Source organism: Drosophila rhopaloa, unplaced genomic scaffold, assembly GCF_018152115.1.
Source record: "Drosophila rhopaloa isolate 14029-0021.01 unplaced genomic scaffold, ASM1815211v1 contig_155, whole genome shotgun sequence".
Taxonomy (NCBI): Eukaryota; Metazoa; Arthropoda; class Insecta; order Diptera; family Drosophilidae; genus Drosophila; species Drosophila rhopaloa.
In genome coordinates this window covers 15,410,516-15,435,913 of record NW_025335034.1, presented here as the reverse complement: position 1 = coordinate 15,435,913, position 25,398 = coordinate 15,410,516, and the positions used below count along the sequence as shown (strand labels likewise).

The 25,398-nt window shown below is 46.1% G+C and overlaps 3 protein-coding genes across 5 annotated transcripts; 1 reads left to right on the top strand and 2 right to left on the bottom strand.

Annotated features, from left to right (window-relative positions):
* Positions 1-3,348: 3,348 nt before the first annotated feature.
* LOC123037305 lies at positions 3,349-3,909 on the top strand. The gene has a single exon (XM_044457368.1). It carries the CDS (start codon positions 3,349-3,351, stop codon positions 3,907-3,909), a length of 561 nt encoding a protein of 186 aa, XP_044313303.1.
* Positions 3,910-11,125: 7,216 nt separating this feature from the next.
* Positions 11,126-15,668, bottom strand: LOC123037215. 2 transcript variants are annotated; one of them, XM_044456991.1, is made up of 2 exons: positions 13,586-15,668; positions 11,126-13,498 (listed from the first exon to the last, which is right to left on the bottom strand). In XM_044456991.1, exon 2 carries the CDS (start codon positions 12,665-12,667, stop codon positions 11,189-11,191), a length of 1,479 nt encoding a protein of 492 aa, XP_044312926.1. In that variant the 5' UTR covers positions 12,668-13,498; positions 13,586-15,668; the 3' UTR covers positions 11,126-11,188. Both variants share the same exon structure in this region, with proteins under 2 accessions (XP_044312926.1, XP_044312927.1).
* An 860-nt stretch (positions 15,669-16,528) lies between these two features.
* On the bottom strand, positions 16,529-22,086 carry LOC123037211. 2 transcript variants are annotated; one of them, XM_044456961.1, is made up of 2 exons: positions 19,326-22,086; positions 16,529-19,238 (listed from the first exon to the last, which is right to left on the bottom strand). In XM_044456961.1, the coding sequence occupies exon 2, from the start codon at positions 18,405-18,407 to the stop codon at positions 16,929-16,931; it is 1,479 nt and encodes a 492-aa protein (XP_044312896.1). In that variant the 5' UTR covers positions 18,408-19,238; positions 19,326-22,086; the 3' UTR covers positions 16,529-16,928. The 2 variants fall into 2 exon arrangements, with proteins under 2 accessions (XP_044312896.1, XP_044312897.1); XM_044456962.1 differs by having other exon boundaries at positions 18,841-19,238; positions 19,326-19,620.
* Positions 22,087-25,398: the final 3,312 nt, after the last annotated feature.

Sequence of the window (25,398 nt, the reverse complement as noted above, 5' to 3'; positions counted from 1 at the left end):
ATTCGTAGTACCACCGAAAACCTAAACCAAGAACGTCTCGTGACAAGAGTTCCGTGTAGACCCTTACGTAATGGGAGTCAAGTGGATCTCGTATCGTCGAAAACAGGAACTCGAGACCTTGACCGCTGCGTTCGGGTTAAATAGCAGTGGAACTGTCAAAGAGTTGCGCCAACGACTCGCCGAGTTTTCGAGGCGGGAGGATCTGTCACCGGAAACACAGACAAAGTTGGCAAAAATGGAAACGGTGTACGGGAACGCCGTTACTCCTGACCAAAAGTCGCCCCTTTCTGTCGTGGTCGACCACCCGAACGAAAAAGGACCTGGCGGCTGTAGGAGCAACTCTCTCCAGTTACCACGGACCACTTCTGCCCCTAATTTAACCACGCTATTACAGACCGACGAACGTCGTGGGGCACAGGCGCGACCTGAGGTCACTTCCTGCGCCACATTAGTGGACAAAATGGCCCGATGGGGGCTTACTTTTGACGTGTCCGGCGACCCACTACGATTTATGGAACATATCGAAAAAAAAGGGCAGCCACGTATCAAGTCGACCTACGGACGCTACCCCAAGCGATGCCGGAGACGGAGAGCTGGTTTCGTACGAGCAGACTGCAGGCCACAACATGGGAAACTTTTAAAAAGGAGTTTCTAGAGTTTTTCTTACCGCCGCGATACTTCCAAAGCCTGGAAGTCCAAATCCGGACACATACGCAGCGACCAGGTGAGCTGTTTAAATTCTATTTGATCGATCTCCGCATACTGATGCAGCGGGCAGGATGCACCATGGCGCAAGAACTTGAACGCGTGTACGAAAATATGTTGCCTGAGTACTAACTGTACACTCGGCGTCAGGATTTTCGAACATTAACTGAACTGACACAGCTCGTAGTCAAATTCGAGGTCATAAGGAGCCGAGGAGAGGGGAATCAAAAAAGTCTTCAGGAGCACATCGAGAAACTTAAGGTGCCCCGATGGGTGCGCGTGTGCACTCGAACTGGGAAGGCTCAACAGGGATAGGTACCGAAATACAACATGGACCATCATGCCGGAATCGGAGGCTCCGATCAACGTGCATAACGCCTGCAGGAACTGCAGGGAAAACGGGCATTTCCAACGGAAGTGCCGACAACCGCAAATTTTATCCTTCTGGGACTGTGGCAGACGTGGCCTTCGCACCGTGGAATGTTGCCGGAGATCGGGAAACGGCTACGGGCCTCGAGCATGCAGGGATCGCCCGAGGAACCCGAGAGACTTCCCAAACCAGTAAGTCAAGCTTTAAAGTTAGAGCAGGGCAGGATCCTGGCACAGGTCCGCATCAAAGGGAAACCGTTTAAGGCCACCATGGATACGGGAGCCACACGGAGCTTCATTAGCGAACAACGAGCAGCGGAGATCGGTCGTGGAAGAGATTGGCGAGAGATTCGCACCCGGATCCGATTGGCCGATGGATCCCACCGTGACCTTAAGAGGGGCCTGGTAGTAACCATCCACCTGGGTCTCCAACAAGTAAAGTTATTCTTGCTAGTGATGCCCACGGTACTAGATGATCTCCTGCTAGGAATCGATTTCCTTTGCGGCATCAAGGCCACCATTAGCTGCGGTGGAGAATTATTGCAACTGGACTCGAGGGCTGAACTAACCAGCGATCGGCGACAACGCACCGAACGAGGAGTGCGTGGTTGCCCCCTCTGGAATCTTGCGAGGCAACGAGGCAACGAGGAAACCATGGAAATTCCAGAGAGGGACAACGCACCGAACGAGGAGTGCGTGGCTGCTCCTCCTGGAATCTTGCGAGGCAAAGAGGAAACCCTGGAAATTCCAGCGATGGACAACGCACCGAACGAGGAGTGCGTGGCTGCTCCTTCTGAAATCCTGCGAGGCAACGAGGAAACCATGGAAATTCCAGCGAGGGACAACGCGGCCTTGCCCAGAGGAAACCAGACGGCTCAGCAGCGTAACCCTTTCCGGCAAGGTCCAGGACCACCTCTATCGACCAGAAGAGTTTGATTTCGAAATCCAGGCCCAACCAATCGTCGTCGATAGACTTCCGATGCGAGGAAAGTCTGGCCATCATCGACACCAACTCGAGCTTGACAACGGCGCCGGAAGCTATGGATCCGAGGGTGAGTGCTTTTCTGCAGACCGAGCTAGACAAGTTCGACCATCTGAAGGGCACATCTAATATCGCATGTGCGTGGATCATCGGCAGTTGAATGCGTGATCCATACCCGATGCACGGAACAGGAACAAGCTTTCGAAACACTAAAGACCCGAATCACTGAAGCCCCAGTGCTTGCGTGCCCTGACTTTACTCAGAAATTCTCGTTACAAACCGATGCTAGCGATCACGGGTTAGGAGCAGTCCTGCTTCAGAGCATCGACGGAGTACAGCGATTCATAGCCTACGCCAGTCGTAGATTAACACGAGCCGAGGAAACTACTCAGTAACTGAGAAAGAATGCCTCGCGATCGTATGGGCCATTCGGAAAATGCGTTGCTACCTTGAAGGGTATCGGTTCGAAGTCGTGACGGACCATCTGGCGTTGAATTGGCTGAATTCGCAAGGTGGGCGCTCGAACTTCAACAATATCAGTTCGACGTTCAATATCGACGCGGAAAGTTTAACTTAGTTGCGGACGCTCTCTCGCGCCAACCCTTGGACACGGTGCGACAAGTCGATGTGGAGCCATCCCAGTGCAAGTGGATATGTAAGATGACGCTACAGGTAACTCAAGAACCTGAAAAATTTCCAGACTATCGGATTGAAGGTTGCTATCTGGGGTGTATTAAGATCAAGTCCCGTGGTAACTATGTGTCGGCCAGGAGTACCGCCAACGGGTCTTGCAGGAGTGCCACGATCACCCAACAGCCGGACAACTGGGCACACGGAAAACCAGCAAACGCGTAGCACAAAAGTATTACTGGCCAGGACTTTTCATAGAAGTTACAAAGTATGTACGACGGTGTCGCACTTGCCAGAAATACAAGGTAAGCCAACTTAAACCCGCCGGCCGGATGTTCACACGCTAAGTCAAAGAACCATTCAGCGTAGTATGTGCAGCCTTCATGGGCCCTTTTCCACGTTCTCTTCACGGAAATACCATGCAATTGGTATTTTTGGACGCATTCACTAAGTGTGTAGAGCGACCACACCCCATCTAGAGCGATCATTTCGAGACAGAATTTTAAGCCGCTTTGGAGTTCCCCGTATGTGACAACGGGATCCAGTACACAAGACGGTCTTTTAAAACATTATGTAAAAGTCTTTGAATGGAACTTCATCACACGGCTCCCTACACGCCCCAACAAAACCCAACAGAGAGGGCAAACAGGACCATAAAAACAATGCTGGCCCTGTACTTGGATGAAGCCGAACAAAACACTTGGGATGAACTGCTCCCCGAACTTTCGTTGACCATAAACTCGGACATTTCGGACACAACAGGGTTCAGCCCCGCCTTCATCATGCAAGGGAGGGAACCGAGACTACCCAAAACCCTATTCGATCAAGCCACACCTGACCACACGTCGAATCAACCACCACCCGGAGAAAAGGCAGAGCAGATGCGGGAATTGTTCCGGATCGTCAAGGACAACAGCGAGCGAGCATCGGACGAACAGAGACGACACTACAATCTCAGACGCCGGGAATGGCGACCCCCCGTGGGATCACTAGTACTTCTCCGCCGTCACGTGTTATCGAAGGCCTCAGAGGGATACACCGCAAAACTTGCGGCCAAATACGACGGACCATACACTGTGCACAAGTTCCTGTCTCCTAATCCTTTACAATTACAGGTTCCTGGGAGTCGACGGCGACGTACAGTCGGCCTAAGTGACATAAAGGAATATCACGACACCGACGACGACGAGCACCCTGATGCCATCGAGAAAGCCACGTCCTGAGTAGTGGGGCCACTTGCTGGTAGTCGCGACTACCCAACGTCCCTCCCCGCCAGGGGAACTCAGTGACAGGCTACCAAATCATTTCGCCACCGACGTTTATTATTACTATTTAATACTTAGAAAACATTGTGAAGATAATGCATACAAATGAGTTACGTAGGAAGGAGTTAGGTTTAGTTTAGACAATCGCACTCATAGGGACATCGAGTATTTAAGATATACTAAGTTTCTTTCCCCACACCTCCATGAGTTCCAGGGATCCGATACGCCCAGGGGCGGGCACAATGGCCGACGACGACGACGACTACGACGTCATCACCAATCAGATGGTCGAGGCTCTACAGCATTCTATGAGAGACCTCCTGACTGACCCGCTGTGGGAACCGGACGAACTCATGCAAGAGGCTGAGGCCACCGGTCTTTCCATCGACGACGTGCTCGACCTCTGCGCCCCAATAGGAGAGCACTTTGGGAGCGCCAGCGACATGGACGTGGAACCAGACGGCCGATTCGGAAACTACCGCAACCCGACCCCGCCAAGGCCTAGCGACGTCGTGCTGTCCATTATTGGCGAATTGTCCCACGATACCCTGCTGGGCACTACTGGCGAGTTGCCCAGCACCGCTGAGCTGGCCACTACTGGCGAGTTGCCCAGCGCCGCTGTGCTGGCTATTACTGGAGAGATGTCCAGCGTCGCCGTGTGGCCCACTCCCGTCGAAATGGCTACCCTACCTCCGCGGTATGAAGACATTTCCAGCGCCGACGAATCAGAGACTACGCCACGACGAACGCAAGTACGGCGTCCGGAGCGAAGTCATCCCTCACTACTCCAGTCGCAATCATCGAGCTCTCGGACTCCAACGACTACCGCCCACCCCTGTGGAGGGAGACGAAGCCACGACAGGTCCCCCCACCACCGTCCTATCAGGAACTATATGGACCAGTTCCCTACGATAGCCCTCGCACGATGGCTTGGAAGCACCTGCCGTCACCGGGTATCGCCGTACCAAGGGTCGAAGGAGTCACCACCAACGAACAGCTGTTCGATGGCCCCAGTACCTCCAGCCAAGCAGCCAGGGCGCAACGGCGAAACCTCCATGCTTCGGACCCCGACGACACCCGAACGCCCAGGGGTAACCCCGACACGGCGCAACCTTAAGCGGCCACTAAGAGGAAGACACGATGGAGCCAGGGCAAGGGTTCAACGGCAACGTATGGAAACTGTCCACCAGACAAAGGAAGAGGTCGCTTGCGGGGCCGTGCGCGAGATCGAGTGCCCAGTGTCCGGCATAAGATCCAGTCATCGTCGCCGAGCCGTCCGGTCAAGGAGCAACTCGTCCACAGACAGTTCACCTGAGCCGAGGCCTGGACCGACCAGACCACCCACAAGCACGGTCGAGCACCAGGAACCATCCATAGTAGTGGCCCCGTACCAGAGGCGGGTCGAGACGGCCAGACGTGAGATCCCGACCATGCTCCGAACCCAGATTGAACGGGAATTAGCGCAACCACGGATGAGGTACAAACGACGCGGGGAGAGAGTCGAGGGAACACAATACCGGATCCACTTGTCCAAAAGCGGGCGCGTCACGGTCCATCCACACCCCACCCCGAAGTAAAGGGGGGGTTGGAAGAATCACATTTTTTACTTTTAAATATAATATTTATGATTTTGTTAGATCTAAGTTAAAGCAATAGGTTAAGAGACATTAATTATGAAGTTGATAATTTGAATTAGATTTAAGTGGCCGCCAAAACTATCGAATAAGCTAGGAGAATAGTTAAGTTTCCCCGCCGAAGTCAGTACACAAACCACGATCACGCCACAGAAAATACCAAAAGGAAGCCACCACGACGAAATACCACAGGAAAGGTTTTCTAGCAAAGAGAGCAACGGCCACACTGTGATGAGAGACTTGAAGCGGGAACGACGAGCGTGAGGTTAAAAATTGTGGCGCACGAGAAGATTGGAACCCAAAAAAGGCAAGTCCTCGAGGCACGTGGCGAAGGAGAAAACAGAACGCAGAGCGAAAACACAAGGACACTGGCTTCGGCAAGCAGGGTGAGCATAATGAGTACGACATGGACAGACAGGGCTTAGGAAAGGAACCCATTGAAATAAAACTAGAGTAACTCAAAATCAAAACGCTAAAATGCTTTGTGCAGCCAGAGTTACCTCCGATTATGCCGTCTGCGAGTATTCCGGGCATTTTCGTAGAGGTTTTTCTCAGCAGGGTTAGCTGCGACAGTGCCGTCTGTGAGTATTCCGGGCCTGTTCGCAATAATTAGAGCCACCAGTGTTACCTCCGATTATGCCGTCTGCGAGTATTCCGGGCATTTTCGTAGAGGTTATTCTCAGCAGGGTTAGCTGCGACAGTGCCGTCTGTGAGTATTCCGGGCCTGTTCGCAATAATTAGGGCCACCAGTGTTACCTCCGATTATGCCGTCTGCGAGTATTCCGGTCATTTTCGTAGAGGTTTTTCTCAGCTGGATTAGCTGCGACAGTGCCGTCTGCGCCAGTGTTACCTCCGATTATGCCGTCTGCGAGTATTCCGGGCATTTTCGTAGAGGTTTTTCTTAGCAGGGTTAGCAACGACAGTGCCGTCTGCGAGTATTCCGGGCCTGTTCGCAATAGTTTGTGCCACTAGTATATCTCCCCAGGCATTTTCATAGAGTTTTCACTGTAGTGTCAGCCGCTATGTGGCCGCCGGTGCATGTCCAGGCCGGTCGACAGCGTTTTGTACACGACTCGGTGACCCGAGTAAAAATTTATCAAAGAAAACATAGTGATACCCGCCCCCCAACTGTCTCGAAGATAACAAATTTTATCTGATGAGGATCCTGGGCGGACTGAGACGCCGACCCCAGCTAAACGGATCCTTACAAGTTCATCGATCGTGTCAACAAAGTGGTTGATGCCTACCTGTGGGACGAGAAGTTCCTGTTACTTGCCATTTATACCAGGCTAAAAGGTCCAGCCAAGATGTGGCTAGATTCATCACCCGTTCTACATACTACGTGGAAGCACTTCGCCGATGCTATACAGGATGAGTTCGGCGCCAATCCAGACGAAGCAGAAGTGCAATTCAACATGGCCAATGCAACCAGGCGATCAAAAGAGACGGTAAAGGAGTACTGTTTCAGGACTTCAGCCCTTGGGGTGCGGTACAAGCTCAGCGAGGCAGCGATCATCAGATATGTTCGCTCAGGTCTACAGCATCGAGAATTGCAAAATAGTATTGCAGCAATTCATTTCTCAACAATGAAACAACTTCGTGATGCAGCCGAGTCTTATTTTGTTTACAAAGGTAGGCCAAGTACGACCCAGAAACAATATTCAACGAAAGCCAGCAACTTCGAGCAGAAGCAGGACACTCTCTCTTACAAGCCCTAGAAAATTGCGAGTCTCCTTCTTGTTCCTTGGAGGGCGAAAGCATGTGATGGTGTTAATCTCCTCTGGATCGGCCTCAATGCAACCATTATATGTGTCCCAAAACGTTTATCTTAGATTCTTTGTAGAATGCCGCAAACTCTTTTCTTTTGTGGGTGCTGACAGTAATTGCTCCAGTCTCCTTTGGAATATCTGTGGTGGCATCAAACGCTTATAACGAAATAATCCAAGTGGAGTTATAAACAATGTTGGTTTTTTCTCGTCTAGCTTTAGCTGGTGTTATGCGTCCTTGAGGTCTTGCCTGGAGAAAAAAGTCATGAACGCTTTAAATGTCGGTAGAGGTTAATTTTTCTCAAAATGGCTGGATTTGCTCTAGTAACCAGATGGAATCAAACTCCTAAATATCAGCACCGTTGAATTCGACCAAGGCGCCTGGTAGTGAATACTCTACAGATTGTAACTGCGTTCCACCTCGATTAAGTATCTTCGTCCTCTTTTGCTTGCCCGCAGTGATCTCCTCTGATTCAGCGTAGATCTGAAATGCCCTCAGCTATTTCTCCTACTCACAATAAAGCAGTGATTTCTCAACGCTTCCGCGTTCATGTTGCTAACTGCCTCTGAAGGAAAGAGAGCAGCATTCCAGAAGACTAGACAAATTATAAAGTCGCCAGATCAAGGCGTTACAGAAGAAGGAAAGACGGCGCAAGTGGTTGGACGAGGATCAGCAAACCCCTTCATCCCAAAATGTCAGACCTACGGTAGGCTCCCCAAGACAAGAGCTCATCTATAAAATGAGAGCCCTAGAAGAGGAAACGATCGAAAAATTAAGCATGCGATGCTAAGGCAGCGAAACATCAGTATGGATGTTAAAGACGGAGCGTCAGAGCTGAGCGAACTCCTTGATATTGTCGAAAACTACAGGAAAAGCTGGTTGACTGTCGAAATAGAGAGAGTCAAGGAAGCTTGGCGCAAACAATTCTGAGCAAAAACGTGCGTTCGTTATATTGCCAACAGAAGAAGCAGCAAGGAGCCAAAATCAAGATTCAATGGACGCGATGCCGAGTGAAACGGTGCATCGAAGTTACACGCTGCTTCAGATGCTTTGGGGTAGGCCACCTACAAAAGGATTGCTCGGGACCAGATAGGAGAGATCTCTGTAATAGGTGTGAAGAGCCGGGGTACAAGATGAGAAACTGCATGAAGACACCGAAATAATGCCTGTGTGCATATGAAAACCGCGCGGATCTCAATCATTTCCCTGGGACGAGTAACTGCGCAGCCAGTTCCCACAAAGCCCAAATCCTACAAGCAAACCTTCACAGAGCCGTATAACAGATGACCAGCTGTCTCAAATAGTGCTCAAACATTGCGTGGATGTGGTTATAATCTGCGAACAATATAGAGTGAAATAACCCGGTATCTGGCTGGAAAATGAAGATAAGACTGCAGCTATATGGATCCCAGCTGCGGATGACATACGATGTCTCGGTGATGGCAGAGGTAGCTGCTACGTATATGTGCAACTTAAAAAATGCACCATATTCAGTTGTTATCTAACCCCGAACGATACAATAGAAAAATGGATGACATTGAAGACATAGCTCGGCAAATGCATGGAAGCCTTATAGTAGCTGGTGACTTCAACTCTAGAGCAGAAGAATGGAGCATGCCAACAACCAACACCAGAGAAAAAATTCGTAATATGTCAGCAAGAGTTGGACTGGTAGTCACTAACGTGGGCAGAGCTCCGACGTTTCAGCGAATGGGCGAAATAGGCACAATACCAGATATAACGCTATTATCAGAGAACTCTGCGCACAGAATATTAGACAGGAAAGTCTTAGACATCTACAATGGAAGCGACCACGAGTACATATCTTTCAGTACTGAAGGAAGTACGGCTCAGCATGTAGGAATATGGTGGACGAACGACCTTCCGCATCTCACACGAGCTAGGAGAAGCGGAAACTTCGCTACACAGGAGGAGGAGTACAAGAAGGTGAAAAAGCTTATTAATATTGCCATTCGCATAAGAAAACGAAAGGTTGAACTAACTAAGGCAATAGGCAGCATGAAGAATAGCAAAGCTCCAGGACCCGACAATATACCGACCGAAGCTTTTAAAGTCATCGCAAAGAGCACCCCCGATGTACTATTAAATATGTATACCAAGTGCCTGCAGTATGGAATATTCCCCGATCCGTGAAAGACACAGAGGTTGGTCTTGATAAGCAAAGGAGAGGGGGACCCTGCAACCCCATCAGCTTATCGACCGCTCTGCATGCTAAACACGACTGGGAAGCTACTGGATTCGCTAAACAGACGTTTCCATATCCCAGAATACCTGATGCGGCTAATAGACAGCTATCTACAGAATCGAATACTAATTTGCGGATGACATAGTCGCAGTGATTCCAGTACGAAATACTGAGTACGCCCAACGAATACTAAATCAAGTAAATGATTCGTGTAAACGAATGGATGGACTCTCGTGGCTTACAGCTGGCCTCTGACGAAACTGAGCTATTGCAAGTCACCAGAAAGCAGATTCCACTGGAAATAGAATTGAGGCTCACCGAGACAACTATTCTGACACAGAAGTCAATAAAGAACCTTGGGGTCAGGCTGGACTCAAAACTGAACTTTGGACCTTACATTAATAACGCTAGAACCAAGGCTGCAGAAACAACAAGGTCTCTTAGTAGACTTATGGCAAACATCGGTGGACCAATACCATCCAGACGAAAGCTGTTAATGAATACAAACAACTCCATTCTTCTGTATGGATGTAAAGTGTCGGCTGAATCGCTAAAAACAAATTGCAAACTGAGACCATCAATATCTGGCAAGAAAGATGGGAACGCGAAGGCACTGGAAAAATCGGACCTTGATGAAAGAGTATCTAAAGGGCAGGCTGGACGCATAGCATCATACAGGCTCTGGGGATCCCCTCTCCTGTGGTATATATTGGCATTTATGTAGAGACGAGCCTTAGAGCTTTGTATGAGTAGATGAACGCGCACAGCGCGCAAGAGGCCCCACTGTAAAAAAATGCAAAAGCTTTTCCGAAGGCCTGTTGAGGAAGGATTTTTCAGTGTGGCCAATATTTCGAGAGCTCATCAGAATTAAGCCTGCTACGGTATCGTATTTGCGGGAAAGAGCCTTTAAAATATATTATCAATTACCTTGGCAAGACAAGTCTGTCGCTGTACAAAGAAATTAAAAAACAATAAAATTTAAATTTAACAGTTGTTTTTTTTTTAATTTACTGATAATTATTTGCTAATTTAAAGTTCATAACTGCACTTTTATTGTGTTTTTTCGTACATTTTTGACGTAAGAAACGTGTGTTGGCTATGGCTGCGTACCGACTGAGCCCCAATCTTCAGCAAAATATGATGCGGCGCACAGAGTGATTATCCACCTGTGGCGGCGTTGGAAGTTCCTCGGAGTGGCGGTCTGTTTCCCAAGGTCCCAAATAAGAAGTCGAAAGGTTTCAAAAATGTGCGTTCGATTTAATTAGGTTATATAATTAAACATAAAAGAGAAGAGCACAGAGGGTGCTTCTGACTATATTGACTGTCGCTCGCAGATTAACTTGTCGGTTTTACATTTCATTTTCACCGAAGCTCTCCAAATTATGTATGTACATATGAACAAATTAGCTGTGATATGGTTCGATCTTTCGAACAAGACTACGAATAAAAGGCAAAGAAGAATGTCTGTAACTAGAGAGCTTACAGTGTGACGTCAGTTACACTGCAAGTTCTCGTGTTGACAATATACAGTCCAAACATTCTCCCCCTAATGATATTATTAAAATATTATTAACTGCTTCTTCAACGTCTTCGGTTGGTTGGAGGTTGGACGCTAAAAAGATAATGCAACTTAGAATTGTTGTGGAGGGTCAAGATCACGATTTAACCAATTATCTTGTATGGGTAATGGGCACAATTTTGCTACTGGCCGTTTAATAATACCACTCTGAGACTGGAGTTTAACCACTCGAACCAAACCGTCTTGGCCGCAATGAGTTTCAGTAATTCGACCAAGAGCCCATAGATTAGACGGCAAACGTTCATCTTTAATGAGTACTAGATCTCCAGCCTGCAAGTTACGCCTATTTTCCAACCACTTCGTTCTCCGCTGCAAGCGTGATAGATAATCCGAGGACCAACGCTTCCAAAATTGCTGAACCAAGTGCTGACAGTTCCTCCATCTCTCGGTGGCACTTAGTTTATCGGCCTGCTCTGTTGGCATAGCGAGTAGAGCATCCCCAACTAAGAAATGGCCTGGAGTAAGGACCATCAAATCTTCCGGGTCATTGCTTAGCGGGCACAACGGACGAGAGTTTAAGCACGCTTCAATTTGAGCTAATACAGTGGCCAATTCCTCGTATGTAAGCGTACGATCACCAACTGTCCTTTTTAGGTGGTGTTTCATTGACTTAACACCCGCCTCCCATAGACCTCCAAAATGTGGAGCGGAGGGAGGGTTAAAATGCCACGTAATCCCGTCATCTGTGAGTTTACCCAGAATCGTTTTTTCGATGTACAACTTGTATGCCAACTTGTCTGCCTGCAGCTTCCGATTTGCCCCGACGAAATTTGTGCCACAGTCGCTATAAATATGAACACATTTTCCACGTCGGCCGATGAATCGGTGAAGTGCTCCAAGAAATGCGTCCGATGTCAAATCCCCCACTGGTTCTAGGTGGATAGCTTTTGTTACAAGACATACAAAAACAGCTATATAGCCTTTAACCGAAGTCCGTCCTCTTCCTTTAGATGGCGAAATGTTGAACGGTCCTGCGTAGTCAATCCCAACTGACGTAAAAGCCTTCTGTGGCCGAATCCTGGCCGGTGGCAGATTACCCATCTTTTGGCTTGTAATACTAGGGTTAAATTTATAGCAAACAATACATTTATGGATTTCTCTTCGTACGGCGTTACGTCCGTTGATGATCCAACATTTTTTCCTGATATGATTGAGTGTAAGGGCCGCACCTCCATGTAAGGTACTGACATGGCTATAACGAATGACCAAGCTTGTAAATGAATGCTGATAAGGTAGAATGTATGGGTGTTTTTCCGCCATCGGAGGCAGTGCGTCTCTCAAGCGTCCTCCAAGTCGAATGATTTTTTCCGATTCATCAAAATATGGATTGAGTGGTAATAGCGGACTTTGCTTATGTAACATTTTCCCTTCCGATAATAGTTTCCAATCGCCTGCAAAGCCTTCCATTTGGCACATACGAACTGCACACAAAAACCCTTCAGAAAGTTCTCTTATCGTGAGAGAATCTACTATTCGAGCAGATTTCGATATCCTGCAATTCCTTATAAATCTATGAATATAGGCCAGCATGCGAATGAGAAATGTGTACTATGAAAACCTTCCTAGTATATCGGATCCGTTCTCTTTCTCCACAGAAATAGCGTTGCAGTGCATCTGCTTCTGTTCGCTGGTGACTCGCATATCGGTTCCAGAATCTAGTTTTGTCGATGGCCACTCACAATCTTTAAATCTCAGCCACGGCGGTCCATTCCACCATAATTGGCACGATGCTAATTTAGTAACACTGATACCCCGACTTAGAAGATCGGCAGGATTATCCTCAGATGCTATATGTCGTCATTGTTTCCTATCGCATAGCTCCAAAATTTTGCTTATGCGGTTGGCAACGAAAACCTTCCACCTCGCAGCATCTCCTTGGATCCAGCTCAAAACGATCATCGAATCTGACCAAAAAACAGTCTCTGCAAAATCAATATGAATAGTTAAGTGATCCTTTAAATACTTAAATATTTTCGCAGCAATGACTGCTGCACACAATTCCGCTCTTGGAATTGTAAGCTGCGGCTTGATAGGCGTTCTCTCCTATCGGAATTCGTAAGAAAGCCGCCGCACCGTACGCGTATCCTGACGCGTCGCAGAACATGTGTAACTGTGGAGTTCCCTTTGACATTCCCCAAGCAATGTAGCGCGGTATATGAATCTTAGACAAGTTTGGTAGCTCTTGAATGAATTTCTGCCATTCTTTTTGAAGTTCCAATGGTACGTGGTCGTCCCAACTAAGTTTTGTCTTCCACAGAGCTTGCACCATTCTCTTTCCAACAACGGTGATTGGGCTCAACCATCCCATTGGGTCGAATAACCTCGCAATCGTCGAAAGCATCTTTCTCTTCGTTGGTGTACCTGTTGGGAGATCAAAATTAATTTGAAATCGAAACTCATCTTCATTGGGTTTCCAATATAATCCTAACGCTCTAATCGTCTCGTCACCTTGAAAGTTTAGAGGCTCTTTGGTTTCCCGATGTTCTAGAGGTATTCCTTCCAACAGTTGAGGACAGTTGCTGGCCCATTTTCGCAACTCAAAAGATCCCCTTCTCATCATTCCTCTAACTTGAGCTTGCAGTTCCTTTGCATCGGAAATACTATTTGCTCCAGATAAAACGTTGTCCACATACATCTGACGTTTAAGTACATTGGCTGCCAGCGGGTAGTTATGCTCTTCATCTTCGGCTAACTGCTCCATAAGTCTAATGGCCAGATACGGAGCACAGCTCGTGCCAAACATGACCGTGCAGCAGGCATATTCCTCTACCTGGACAGTGTTGTCCGTTTTCCACAAAATTCTTTGAAAAATTCTTCTTATGTATATTAATACATCTATACATTTTTTCCACGTCCGCAAGGAATGCAAATCTTATTACTCTCCAGTTGATCAGTATTGCTGGAAGCTCCATGTGCAATTTGGGCCCTATTGCTAAGATTTCATTCAACGATTTCCCATTGCTCGTCTTCATCGATCCGTCAAAGACGACGCGCACCTTGGTAGTCGTTGACGATTCCTTGATTACTGGGTGGTGAGGTAAATAACAATGTGTGGCTCCCCCCGGGTAGCCTGTTTCTTCCGTTTGCCCAACTTGTGTAACAACCTTTTCCATTTGTCCCAACTCCAAGTATTCCTTTATGGTTTTGGAGTACACCTCCTTCAGGTTGGCATCGTTGCGTAAACGCTTGTCCAAATGGCACAACCGTTTCAAAGCATCTTGACGCGACGACCCAATGACTAACTGGGGATCCAAAGTGGATAGAAATGGCAACCGCACTTGATATTTCCCTGAAGGTAACCGCACATGTGTATTAACAAAATGTTCCTCACACCACAAATCTTCCTTCGACAAAACTTCTGCTGCCTCCTTCTAATTCCGCAGATGATTCGTCCTTGATTACGGTCACCGTATGCACCGAGACCTTTGTGATGGGTTCCTTAACTTTTCCTGATATAATAAATCCAAGTCGTGTGCTTTGAGCAATAGGCCAGCCATCCGGTCCACGATGTATTTCACTTAGCATCAATTCATCATAGATATCACTCCCCAACAATATGTCCACACCTTGTGGAACAAAATAATTAGGATCAGCCAGGCAAAACTGTTCAAATTGAGACCATTTTTCCACAGATAAGATTACCTTTGGTAACACATACGCAGTCACACTATACCTTGCCTGTGTCTCAAACCTTGATCCAAAACATAAAAGAACGGAAGAAGACGCTTCGGTAACTTGGGCGTTGGCCAGTCCATTAACCTTAATGTATGCCTTTTGACGAGTTAGTCCCAACTTCTGAACTACGTTTTCCGATACAAACGAAGCTTACGATCCTTGGTCAAGAAATGCTCGGGACTGTAGTGTAAACCCTTCTGCTGACTGCACTTCATAACTAGTCCCAGTTGTACTCGAAGTCCCGCTAATTGCGTTGGAAGTAACTTGTTGCACCTGCTCATTTGGCTCTTTAGTTAGCCGAACCCGATCCAAATGTATGAGCGTGTGATGCCGATCTGCGCATATCGAACAATTGTTTTTAAGTTTGCACCTTCGTGAGTTATGGTTATTCCCCAAACAGTTGCAGCACAAACTTTGCTTCATAACAGCTTCCCTCCGTGCTGTTAGATGCATGCTTTCGAAAACCTTGCAATCTTGGACGGAATGACCGTTCTTGCAACATATGGCACATTTCTGCTCCGATCGGAAGCTACTGGATTCGCTAAACAGACGTTTCCATATCCCAGAATACCTGATGCGGCTAATAGACAGCTATCTACAGAATCGAATACTAATTTGCGGATGACATAGTCGCAGTGATTCCAGTACGAAATACTGAGTACGCCCAACGAATACTAAATCAAGTAAATGATTCGTGTAAACGAATGGATGGACTCTCGTGGCTTACAGCTGGCCTCTGACGAAACTGAGCTATTGCGAGTCACCAGAAAGCAGATTCCACTGGAAATAGAATTGAGGCTCACCGAGACAACTATTCTGACACAGAAGTCAATAAAGAACCTTGGGGTCAGGCTGGACTCAAAACTGAACTTTGGACCTTACATTAATAACGCTAGAACCAAGGCTGCAGAAACAACAAGGTCTCTTAGTAGACTTATGGCAAACATCGGTGGACCAATACCATCCAGACGAAAGCTGTTAATGAATACAAACAACTCCATTCTTCTGTATGGATGTAAAGTGTCGGCTGAATCGCTAAAAACAAATTGCAAACTGAGACCATCAATATCTGGCAAGAAAGATGGGAACGCGAAGGCACTGGAAAAATCGGTCCTTGATGAAAGAGTATCTAAAGGGCAGGCTGGACGCATAGCATCATACAGGCTCTGGGGATCCCCTCTCCTGTGGTATATATTGGCATTTATGTAGAGACGAGCCTTAGAGCTTTGTATGAGTAGATGAACGCGCACAGCGCGCAAGAGGCCCCACTGTAAAAAAATGCAAAAGCTTTTCCGAAGGCCTGTTGAGGAAGGATTTTTCAGTGTGGCCAATATTTCGAGAGCTCATCAGAATTAAGCCTGCTACGGTATCGTATTTGCGGGAAAGAGCCTTTAAAATATATTATCAATTACCTTGGCAAGACAAGTCTGTCGCTGTACAAAGAAATTAAAAAACAATAAAATTTAAATTTAACAGTTGTTTTTTTTTTAATTTACTGATAATTATTTGCTAATTTAAAGTTCATAACTGCACTTTTATTGTGTTTTTTCGTACATTTTTGACGTAAGAAACGTGTGTTGGCTATGGCTGCGTACCGACTGAGCCCCAATCTTCAGCAAAATATGATGCGGCGCACAGAGTGATTATCCACCTGTGGCGGCGTTGGAAGTTCCTCGGAGTGGCGGTCTGTTTCCCAAGGTCCCAAATAAGAAGTCGAAAGGTTTCAAAAATGTGCGTTCGATTTAATTAGGTTATATAATTAAACATAAAAGAGAAGAGCACAGAGGGTGCTTCTGACTATATTGACTGTCGCTCGCAGATTAACTTGTCGGTTTTACATTTCATTTTCACCGAAGCTCTCCAAATTATGTATGTACATATGAACAAATTAGCTGTGATATGGTTCGATCTTTCGAACAAGACTACGAATAAAAGGCAAAGAAGAATGTCTGTAACTAGAGAGCTTACAGTGTGACGTCAGTTACACTGCAAGTTCTCGTGTTGACAATATACAGTCCAAACATTCTCCCCCCTAATGATATTATTAAAATATTATTAACTGCTTCTTCAACGTCTTCGGTTGGTTGGAGGTTGGACGCTAAAAAGATAATGCAACTTAGAATTGTTGTGGAGGGTCAAGATCACGATTTAACCAATTATCTTGTATGGGTAATGGGCACAATTTTGCTACTGGCCGTTTAATAATACCACTCTGAGACTGGAGTTTAACCACTCGAACCAAACCGTCTTGGCCGCAATGAGTTTCAGTAATTCGACCAAGAGCCCATAGATTAGACGGCAAACGTTCATCTTTAATGAGTACTAGATCTCCAGCCTGCAAGTTACGCCTATTTTCCAACCACTTCGTTCTCCGCTGCAAGCGTGATAGATAATCCGAGGACCAACGCTTCCAAAATTGCTGAACCAAGTGCTGACAGTTCCTCCATCTCTCGGTGGCACTTAGTTTATCGGCCTGCTCTGTTGGCATAGCGAGTAGAGCATCCCCAACTAAGAAATGGCCTGGAGTAAGGACCATCAAATCTTCCGGGTCATTGCTTAGCGGGCACAACGGACGAGAGTTTAAGCACGCTTCAATTTGAGCTAATACAGTGGCCAATTCCTCGTATGTAAGCGTACGATCACCAACTGTCCTTTTTAGGTGGTGTTTCATTGACTTAACACCCGCCTCCCATAGACCTCCAAAATGTGGAGCGGAGGGAGGGTTAAAATGCCACGTAATCCCGTCATCTGTGAGTTTACCCAGAATCGTTTTTTCGATGTACAACTTGTATGCCAACTTGTCTGCCTGCAGCTTCCGATTTGCCCCGACGAAATTTGTGCCACAGTCGCTATAAATATGAACACATTTTCCACGTCGGCCGATGAATCGGTGAAGTGCTCCAAGAAATGCGTCCGATGTCAAATCCCCCACTGGTTCTAGGTGGATAGCTTTTGTTACAAGACATACAAAAACAGCGATATAGCCTTTAACCGAAGTCCGTCCTCTTCCTTTAGATGGCGAAATGTTGAACGGTCCTGCGTAGTCAATCCCAACTGACGTAAAAGCCTTCTGTGGCCGAATCCTGGCCGGTGGCAGATTACCCATCTTTTGGCTTGTAATACTAGGGTTAAATTTATAGCAAACAATACATTTATGGATTTCTCTTCGTACGGCGTTACGTCCGTTGATGATCCAACATTTTTTCCTGATATGATTGAGTGTAAGGGCCGCACCTCCATGTAAGGTACTGACATGGCTATAACGAATGACCAAGCTTGTAAATGAATGCTGATAAGGTAGAATGTATGGGTGTTTTTCCGCCATCGGAGGCAGTGCGTCTCTCAAGCGTCCTCCAAGTCGAATGATTTTTTCCGATTCATCAAAATATGGATTGAGTGGTAATAGCGGACTTTGCTTATGTAACATTTTCCCTTCCGATAATAGTTTCCAATCGCCTGCAAAGCCTTCCATTTGGCACATACGAACTGCACACAAAAACCCTTCAGAAAGTTCTCTTATCGTGAGAGAATCTACTATTCGAGCAGATTTCGATATCCTGCAATTCCTTATAAATCTATGAATATAGGCCAGCATGCGAATGAGAAATGTGTACTATGAAAACCTTCCTAGTATATCGGATCCGTTCTCTTTCTCCACAGAAATAGCGTTGCAGTGCATCTGCTTCTGTTCGCTGGTGACTCGCATATCGGTTCCAGAATCTAGTTTTGTCGATGGCCACTCACAATCTTTAAATCTCAGCCACGGCGGTCCATTCCACCATAATTGGCACGATGCTAATTTAGTAACACTGATACCCCGACTTAGAAGATCGGCAGGATTATCCTCAGATGCTATATGTCGTCATTGTTTCCTATCGCATAGCTCCAAAATTTTGCTTATGCGGTTGGCAAGGAAAACCTTCCACCTCGCAGCATCTCCTTGGATCCAGCTCAAAACGATCATCGAATCTGACCAAAAAACAGTCTCTGCAAAATCAATATGAATAGTTAAGTGATCCTTTAAATACTTAAATATTTTCGCAGCAATGACTGCTGCACACAATTCCGCTCTTGGAATTGTAAGCTGCGGCTTGATAGGCGTTCTCTCCTATCGGAATTCGTAAGAAAGCCGCCGCACCGTACGCGTATCCTGACGCGTCGCAGAACATGTGTAACTGTGGAGTTCCCTTTGACATTCCCCAAGCAATGTAGCGCGGTATATGAATCTTAGACAAGTTTGGTAGCTCTTGAATGAATTTCTGCCATTCTTTTTGAAGTTCCAATGGTACGTGGTCGTCCCAACTAAGTTTTGTCTTCCACAGAGCTTGCACCATTCTCTTTCCAACAACGGTGATTGGGCTCAACCATCCCATTGGGTCGAATAACCTCGCAATCGTCGAAAGCATCTTTCTCTTCGTTGGTGTACCTGTTGGGAGATCAAAATTAATTTGAAATCGAAACTCATCTTCATTGGGTTTCCAATATAATCCTAACGCTCTAATCGTCTCGTCACCTTGAAAGTTTAGAGGCTCTTTGGTTTCCCGATGTTCTAGAGGTATTCCTTCCAACAGTTGAGGACAGTTGCTGGCCCATTTTCGCAACTCAAAAGATCCCCTTCTCATCATTCCTCTAACTTGAGCTTGCAGTTCCTTTGCATCGGAAATACTATTTGCTCCAGATAAAACGTTGTCCACATACATCTGACGTTTAAGTACATTGGCTGCCAGCGGGTAGTTATGCTCTTCATCTTCGGCTAACTGCTCCATAAGTCTAATGGCCAGATACGGAGCACAGCTCGTGCCAAACATGACCGTGCAGCAGGCATATTCCTCTACCTGGACAGTGTTGTCCGTTTTCCACAAAATTCTTTGAAAAATTCTTCTTATGTATATTAATACATCTATACATTTTTTCCACGTCCGCAAGGAATGCAAATCTTATTACTCTCCAGTTGATCAGTATTGCTGGAAGCTCCATGTGCAATTTGGGCCCTATTGCTAAGATTTCATTCAACGATTTCCCATTGCTCGTCTTCATCGATCCGTCAAAGACGACGCGCACCTTGGTAGTCGTTGACGATTCCTTGATTACTGGGTGGTGAGGTAAATAACAATGTGTGGCTCCCCCCGGGTAGCCTGTTTCTTCCGTTTGCCCAACTTGTGTAACAACCTTTTCCATTTGTCCCAACTCCAAGTATTCCTTTATGGTTTTGGAATACACCTCCTTCAGGTTGGCATCGTTGCGTAAACGCTTGTCCAAATGGCACAACCGTTTCAAAGCATCTTGACGCGACGACCCAATGACTAACTGGGGATCCAAAGTGGATAGAAATGGCAACCGCACTTGATATTTCCCTGAAGGTAACCGCACATGTGTATTAACAAAATGTTCCTCACACCACAAATCTTCCTTCGACAAAACTTCTGCTGCCTCCTTCTAATTCCGCAGATGATTCGTCCTTGATTACGGTCACCGTATGCACCGAGACCTTTGTGATGGGTTCCTTAACTTTTCCTGATATAATAAATCCAAGTCGTGTGCTTTGAGCAATAGGCCAGCCATCCGGTCCACGATGTATTTCACTTAGCATCAATTCATCATAGATATCACTCCCCAACAATATGTCCACACCTTGTGGAACAAAATAATTAGGATCAGCCAGGCAAAACTGTTCAAATTGAGACCATTTTTCCACAGATAAGATTACCTTTGGTAACACATACGCAGTCACACTATACCTTGCCTGTGTCTCAAACCTTGATCCAAAACATAAAAGAACGGAAGAAGACGCTTCGGTAACTTGGGCGTTGGCCAGTCCATTAACCTTAATGTATGCCTTTTGACGAGTTAGTCCCAACTTCTGAACTACGTTTTCCGATACAAACGAAGCTTACGATCCTTGGTCAAGAAATGCTCGGGACTGTAGTGTAAACCCTTCTGCTGACTGCACTTCATAACTAGTCCCAGTTGTACTCGAAGTCCCGCTAATTGCGTTGGAAGTAACTTGTTGCACCTGCTCATTTGGCTCTTTAGTTAGCCGAACCCGATCCAAATGTATGAGCGTGTGATGCCGATCTGCGCATATCGAACAATTGTTTTTAAGTTTGCACCTTCGTGAGTTATGGTTATTCCCCAAACAGTTGAAGCACAAACTTTGCTTCATAACAGCTTCCCTCCGTGCTGTTAGATGCATGCTTTCGAAAACCTTGCAATCTTGGACGGAATGACCGTTCTTGCAACATATGGCACATTTCTGCTCCGATCGGGCGACAAAGGAAGATTTCACATCTCGGCGCTTCTCAGATGATCCCGATGCTCCCTTTCGATCCTTGTTAGACAATATTGTCCTCTCGCCACTGGCGGACGTAAGCATAGTCCTGCATTGTCCATCGAAATGCGCGGATAATTCTTCGAATGTTGGTAACTCCTGCGAAGTAGCCAGGGATTTTTCCCAGTCCAACCGCAGCTCCGCAGGTAGTTTCTTTGTCACCATGTAAACTATGACATGACTTTGATCGAAAAGGTTAACGCCAACCTTTCCCAATGATTTAATACAAGAACGACAAGTTTGTAAAAACCCCTTAAGCGAAACAGGGTCATCGCTCTGCACCATGGGCTGTTGTTCTAGTACCTGCATATAATGTTGAAACAGAACACGCTTATTATCATATAAGTTTAATAACATTTGCCAAGCTACATGATAATTTGTTTCGATCAGTGTTAGATGTTGGATATCTTTGATTGCTTCCCCTGACAAAGAATCTTTGAGGTAATGGAATCGATGCAGATCAGTGAGTCTAGGGCTATTATGAACTCGCGCTTCAAATATTTCCTTAAATGCCGGCCAATCTACAAATTCACCGCTAAATATAGGCAATTTAACCGTGGGAAGTTTAACCTCATCGATCGTGGTTTGGTGTGGTGCTATAAACCGTGACGGTGGCGCGTTGCGATTCCCATCCTGAAAATCAAGATTGTTAATTTCTGTTGATGCCAAAAGTCGATCCTTAGTCTCATTTAGGTCAGTTCTAATCTGCGCCACACTATCAATATACGCTTCTTGGAACTTTCCTTCAAGATCTGCCTCCATATAATCGTTCCGAACCAATTCGTCATCCGAACGCACCAATTTTCGATGGTTCTCTCGGAACTCCATGCGGATATTGGCCAGAGATTCTAATCTAGTCTCCATATGCGCTTCCGAATTATTAGTGCCAGCTTTCCGAAAGTTCTCTAACATGCGGCGTACAGAACCTTGACCCTCTTTCTCACAACAAAACACAGTGCACTAACCTTCTACAATAACCTCTTCGCGCTCCAGCGTAGTCCAAGTAGTGACCCCCAGATAATCCACTCAGTCCAAGAGAAGTCTTCCCGGGTTTCGGCACCAAAATGTGTTGGCTATGGCTGCGTACCGACGGAGCCCCAATCTTCAGCAAAAAACGCGTTTAAAGTTTTGAGAAGCTCTCGCCGTCGCCTGACGCTCCCACCATTAATCGGCTATATCTTCAAAAGGTTTTGAAATTTTCAGTTGAAATTTTAAAGGAACATTCTTGAATAGGTATAGGTTCGAATTAAATAAAAAAAATTGATTTTTAGAAACCGAGAATGGGGGGATCCCCCTAAGGGGATAATTACATTAATTATTTTCAACCTTATTATACCCGTTACTCGTAGAGTAAAAGGGTATATTGTATTCGTGCAAAAGTATGTAACAGCTAGAAGGAAGCGTTTCCGACCCTATAAAGTATATATATTCTTGATCAGGGTCACTAGCCGAGTCGATATAGCCATGTCCGTCTGTCCGTCTGTCTGTCCGTATGAACGCTGAGATCTCGGAAACTATAAAGCTAGAAGATTGGAATTTTGCATGCAGATTCTAGGAGTTCCTACGCAGCGCAAGTTTGTTTCAAAAAGGTGCCACGCCCCCTTTAACGCCCACAATCGCTTATATACGATTTTAAAAATTTAAATATTTCGGAAAAGTAAAAATGCAGTTTTATTATGTTTATCAATACCTATCGAAATTTTGAAGAAATTTTTCAAATCGGACCATTCGTTAAAAAGTTATGAGTGATCAAAGTTTCTATCTCCATCTCCCTCGCACTCCCTTTACCTGAGTAACGGGTATCTGATAGTCGGGGCACCCGACTATAGCGTTCTCTCAAACACAAACTTTTTCGATTTCGTCGGTTGTATCGGGTTTTTGGCCCCACTAATTTTTTTTTCACTGTAAAACATTTTGAGTTTTTATTTTAAAGCTTCGTTTTAGAATTTTAGTCGAGTGGCCCCAAGTTGGGCGCCAATTAACTTTCTCGTTAGTAAATTTATTAAAAAAAATTTATTTGTTAACTTCACTTATTAACTTTTACATAGTGAGAACAGCGCCTAATTTAGTATATCGTCATCAGCCCTAGAAAAGTATCGATAAGTCCCTTTTGGTAGTATTACCAGACTTATAATTATAACCAGTCGAAATAGGTTAAGTTACAATTTAATATGTAATATATATTCAACCTAATTATCCCTAAATAAACTTACACCACTCGAAAAGCTACCCTTTACAGTCCAGAAGTGGGATTAGTGTGGTTGGATATGTGTGAAGCGGAGGAGTTGTGCCAAAAACTCTAAGAAAAGCAGCGAGAATCGTCGGCGTGGAAAGTTTGCAATGGGATATGTTCCCAAAGGTCTATGTGACAACGGAAATTGCAGATTACGGATGTGTTCCAGTTCTACGTGGCAGGCGGTTTCAAGCGAAACAGATCGGGAGTCTTAGTGAACCCGTGGACTCAAGCAAAGGAGTAAGATCAGGATTCTTAGTGAGCCTGTGACCAGAAGTCTCAAGAGCAGCAGAAGTCTCAAGATTCCTGCTAAGATCTAGAAACGCGTCAGTTTCGGGCACGAGAGCCGAATTGGTTCAAAGATTAATAGAATTTGAACAATCAGAGGACGTCGAGCTGCCAGCATCAGTGGGGTTCACCATGCAGCAAGGATAAGCGATGTCAGCTCAGTCAGCGGCAATTTCTTAATTGCAAAACGAAATGAAGGAACCACGATCACGCCACAGAAAATACCAAAAGGAAGCCACCACGACGAAATCCCACAGGAAAGGTTTTCTAGCAAAGAGAGCAACGGCCACACTGTGATGAGAGACTTGAAGCGGGAACGACGAGGGTGAGGTTAAAAATTGTGGCGCACGAGAAGATTGGAACCCAAGAAAACGCAAGTCCTCGAGGCACGTGGCGAAGGAGAAAAGAGAACGCAGAGCGAAAACACAAGGACACTGGCTTCGGCAAGCAGGGTGAGCATAATGAGTGCGACAGGGGCAGACAGGGCTTAGAAAAGAACCCCATTGAAATAAAACTAGAGTAACTCAAAATCAAATCGCTAAAATGCTTTGTGCAGCCTGTGTTACCTCCGATTATGCCGACTGCGAGTATTCCGGGCATTTTCGTAGAGGTTTTTCTCAGCAGGGTTAGCTGCGACAGTGCCGTCTGCGACAGTGCCGTCTGTGAGTATTCCGGACCTGTTCGCAATAATTAGGGCCACCAGTGTTACCTACGATTATGCCGTCTGCGAGTATTCCGGTCATTTTTGTAGAGGTTTTTCTCATCAGGGTTAGCTGCGACAGTGCCGTCTGCGAGTATTCCGGGCCTGTTCGCAATAATTAGGGCCACCAGTGTTACCTCCGATTATGCCGTCTGCGAGTATTCCGGGCATTTTCGTAGAGGTTTTTCTCAGCAGGGTTAGCTGCGACAGTGCCGTCTGTGAGTATTCCGGGCCTGTTCGCAATAATTAGGGCCACCAGTGTTACCTCCGATTATGCCGTCTGCGAGTATTCCGGGCATTTTCGTAGAGGTTTTTGCTCAGCAGGATTAGCTGCGACAGTGCCGTCTCCGAGTATTCCGGGCCTGTTCGCAATAGTTTGTGCCACTAGTGTTAGCTACAACTACGCTGTCTATATCTCCCCAGGCATTTTTAGAGAGTTTTCACTGTAGTGTCAACCGCTATGTGGCCGCCGGTGCATGTCCAGGCCGGTCGACAGCGATTTGTACACGACTCGGTGGCCCGAGTAAAAATTTACCAAAGAAAACATAGTGATACCCGCCCCTCAACTGTCTCAAAGATAACAAATTTTAACTGATGTGGATCCTGGGCGGACTGAGACGCCGACCTCAGCTAAAAGCATCCTTACAGATTGGCGCCCGAGCAGGGACGCGTTGAGGAAAATTCGGGGAAAATTCCAACCATCGTGGCCTAAAGAACCACTAGATCATTTTCTTTTCCACCATAGGGTGTCTGAAAGTTTTGTCAAGGGGTCATTGGGAAGCTGAAAAATTTGTAAGAACGGCAGAGAAGTAAATATATATTAATGAATACACTGAGAGAAATTTTATTGAACAAAAAATGTAACATTCGTGTCGAAGATACCCCTAACTAACCTCGGAGATCGCACGCTCGTAATATACCCATAGGACGACCCGAACAAAGCCGACGAGGGCAACGTGATCGCTCCGCCATCGGGTATATAACAGCGGGACTCATCGTCATAAAGACAGTCGGTCGTGAGAACTCAAGCAGGCAAC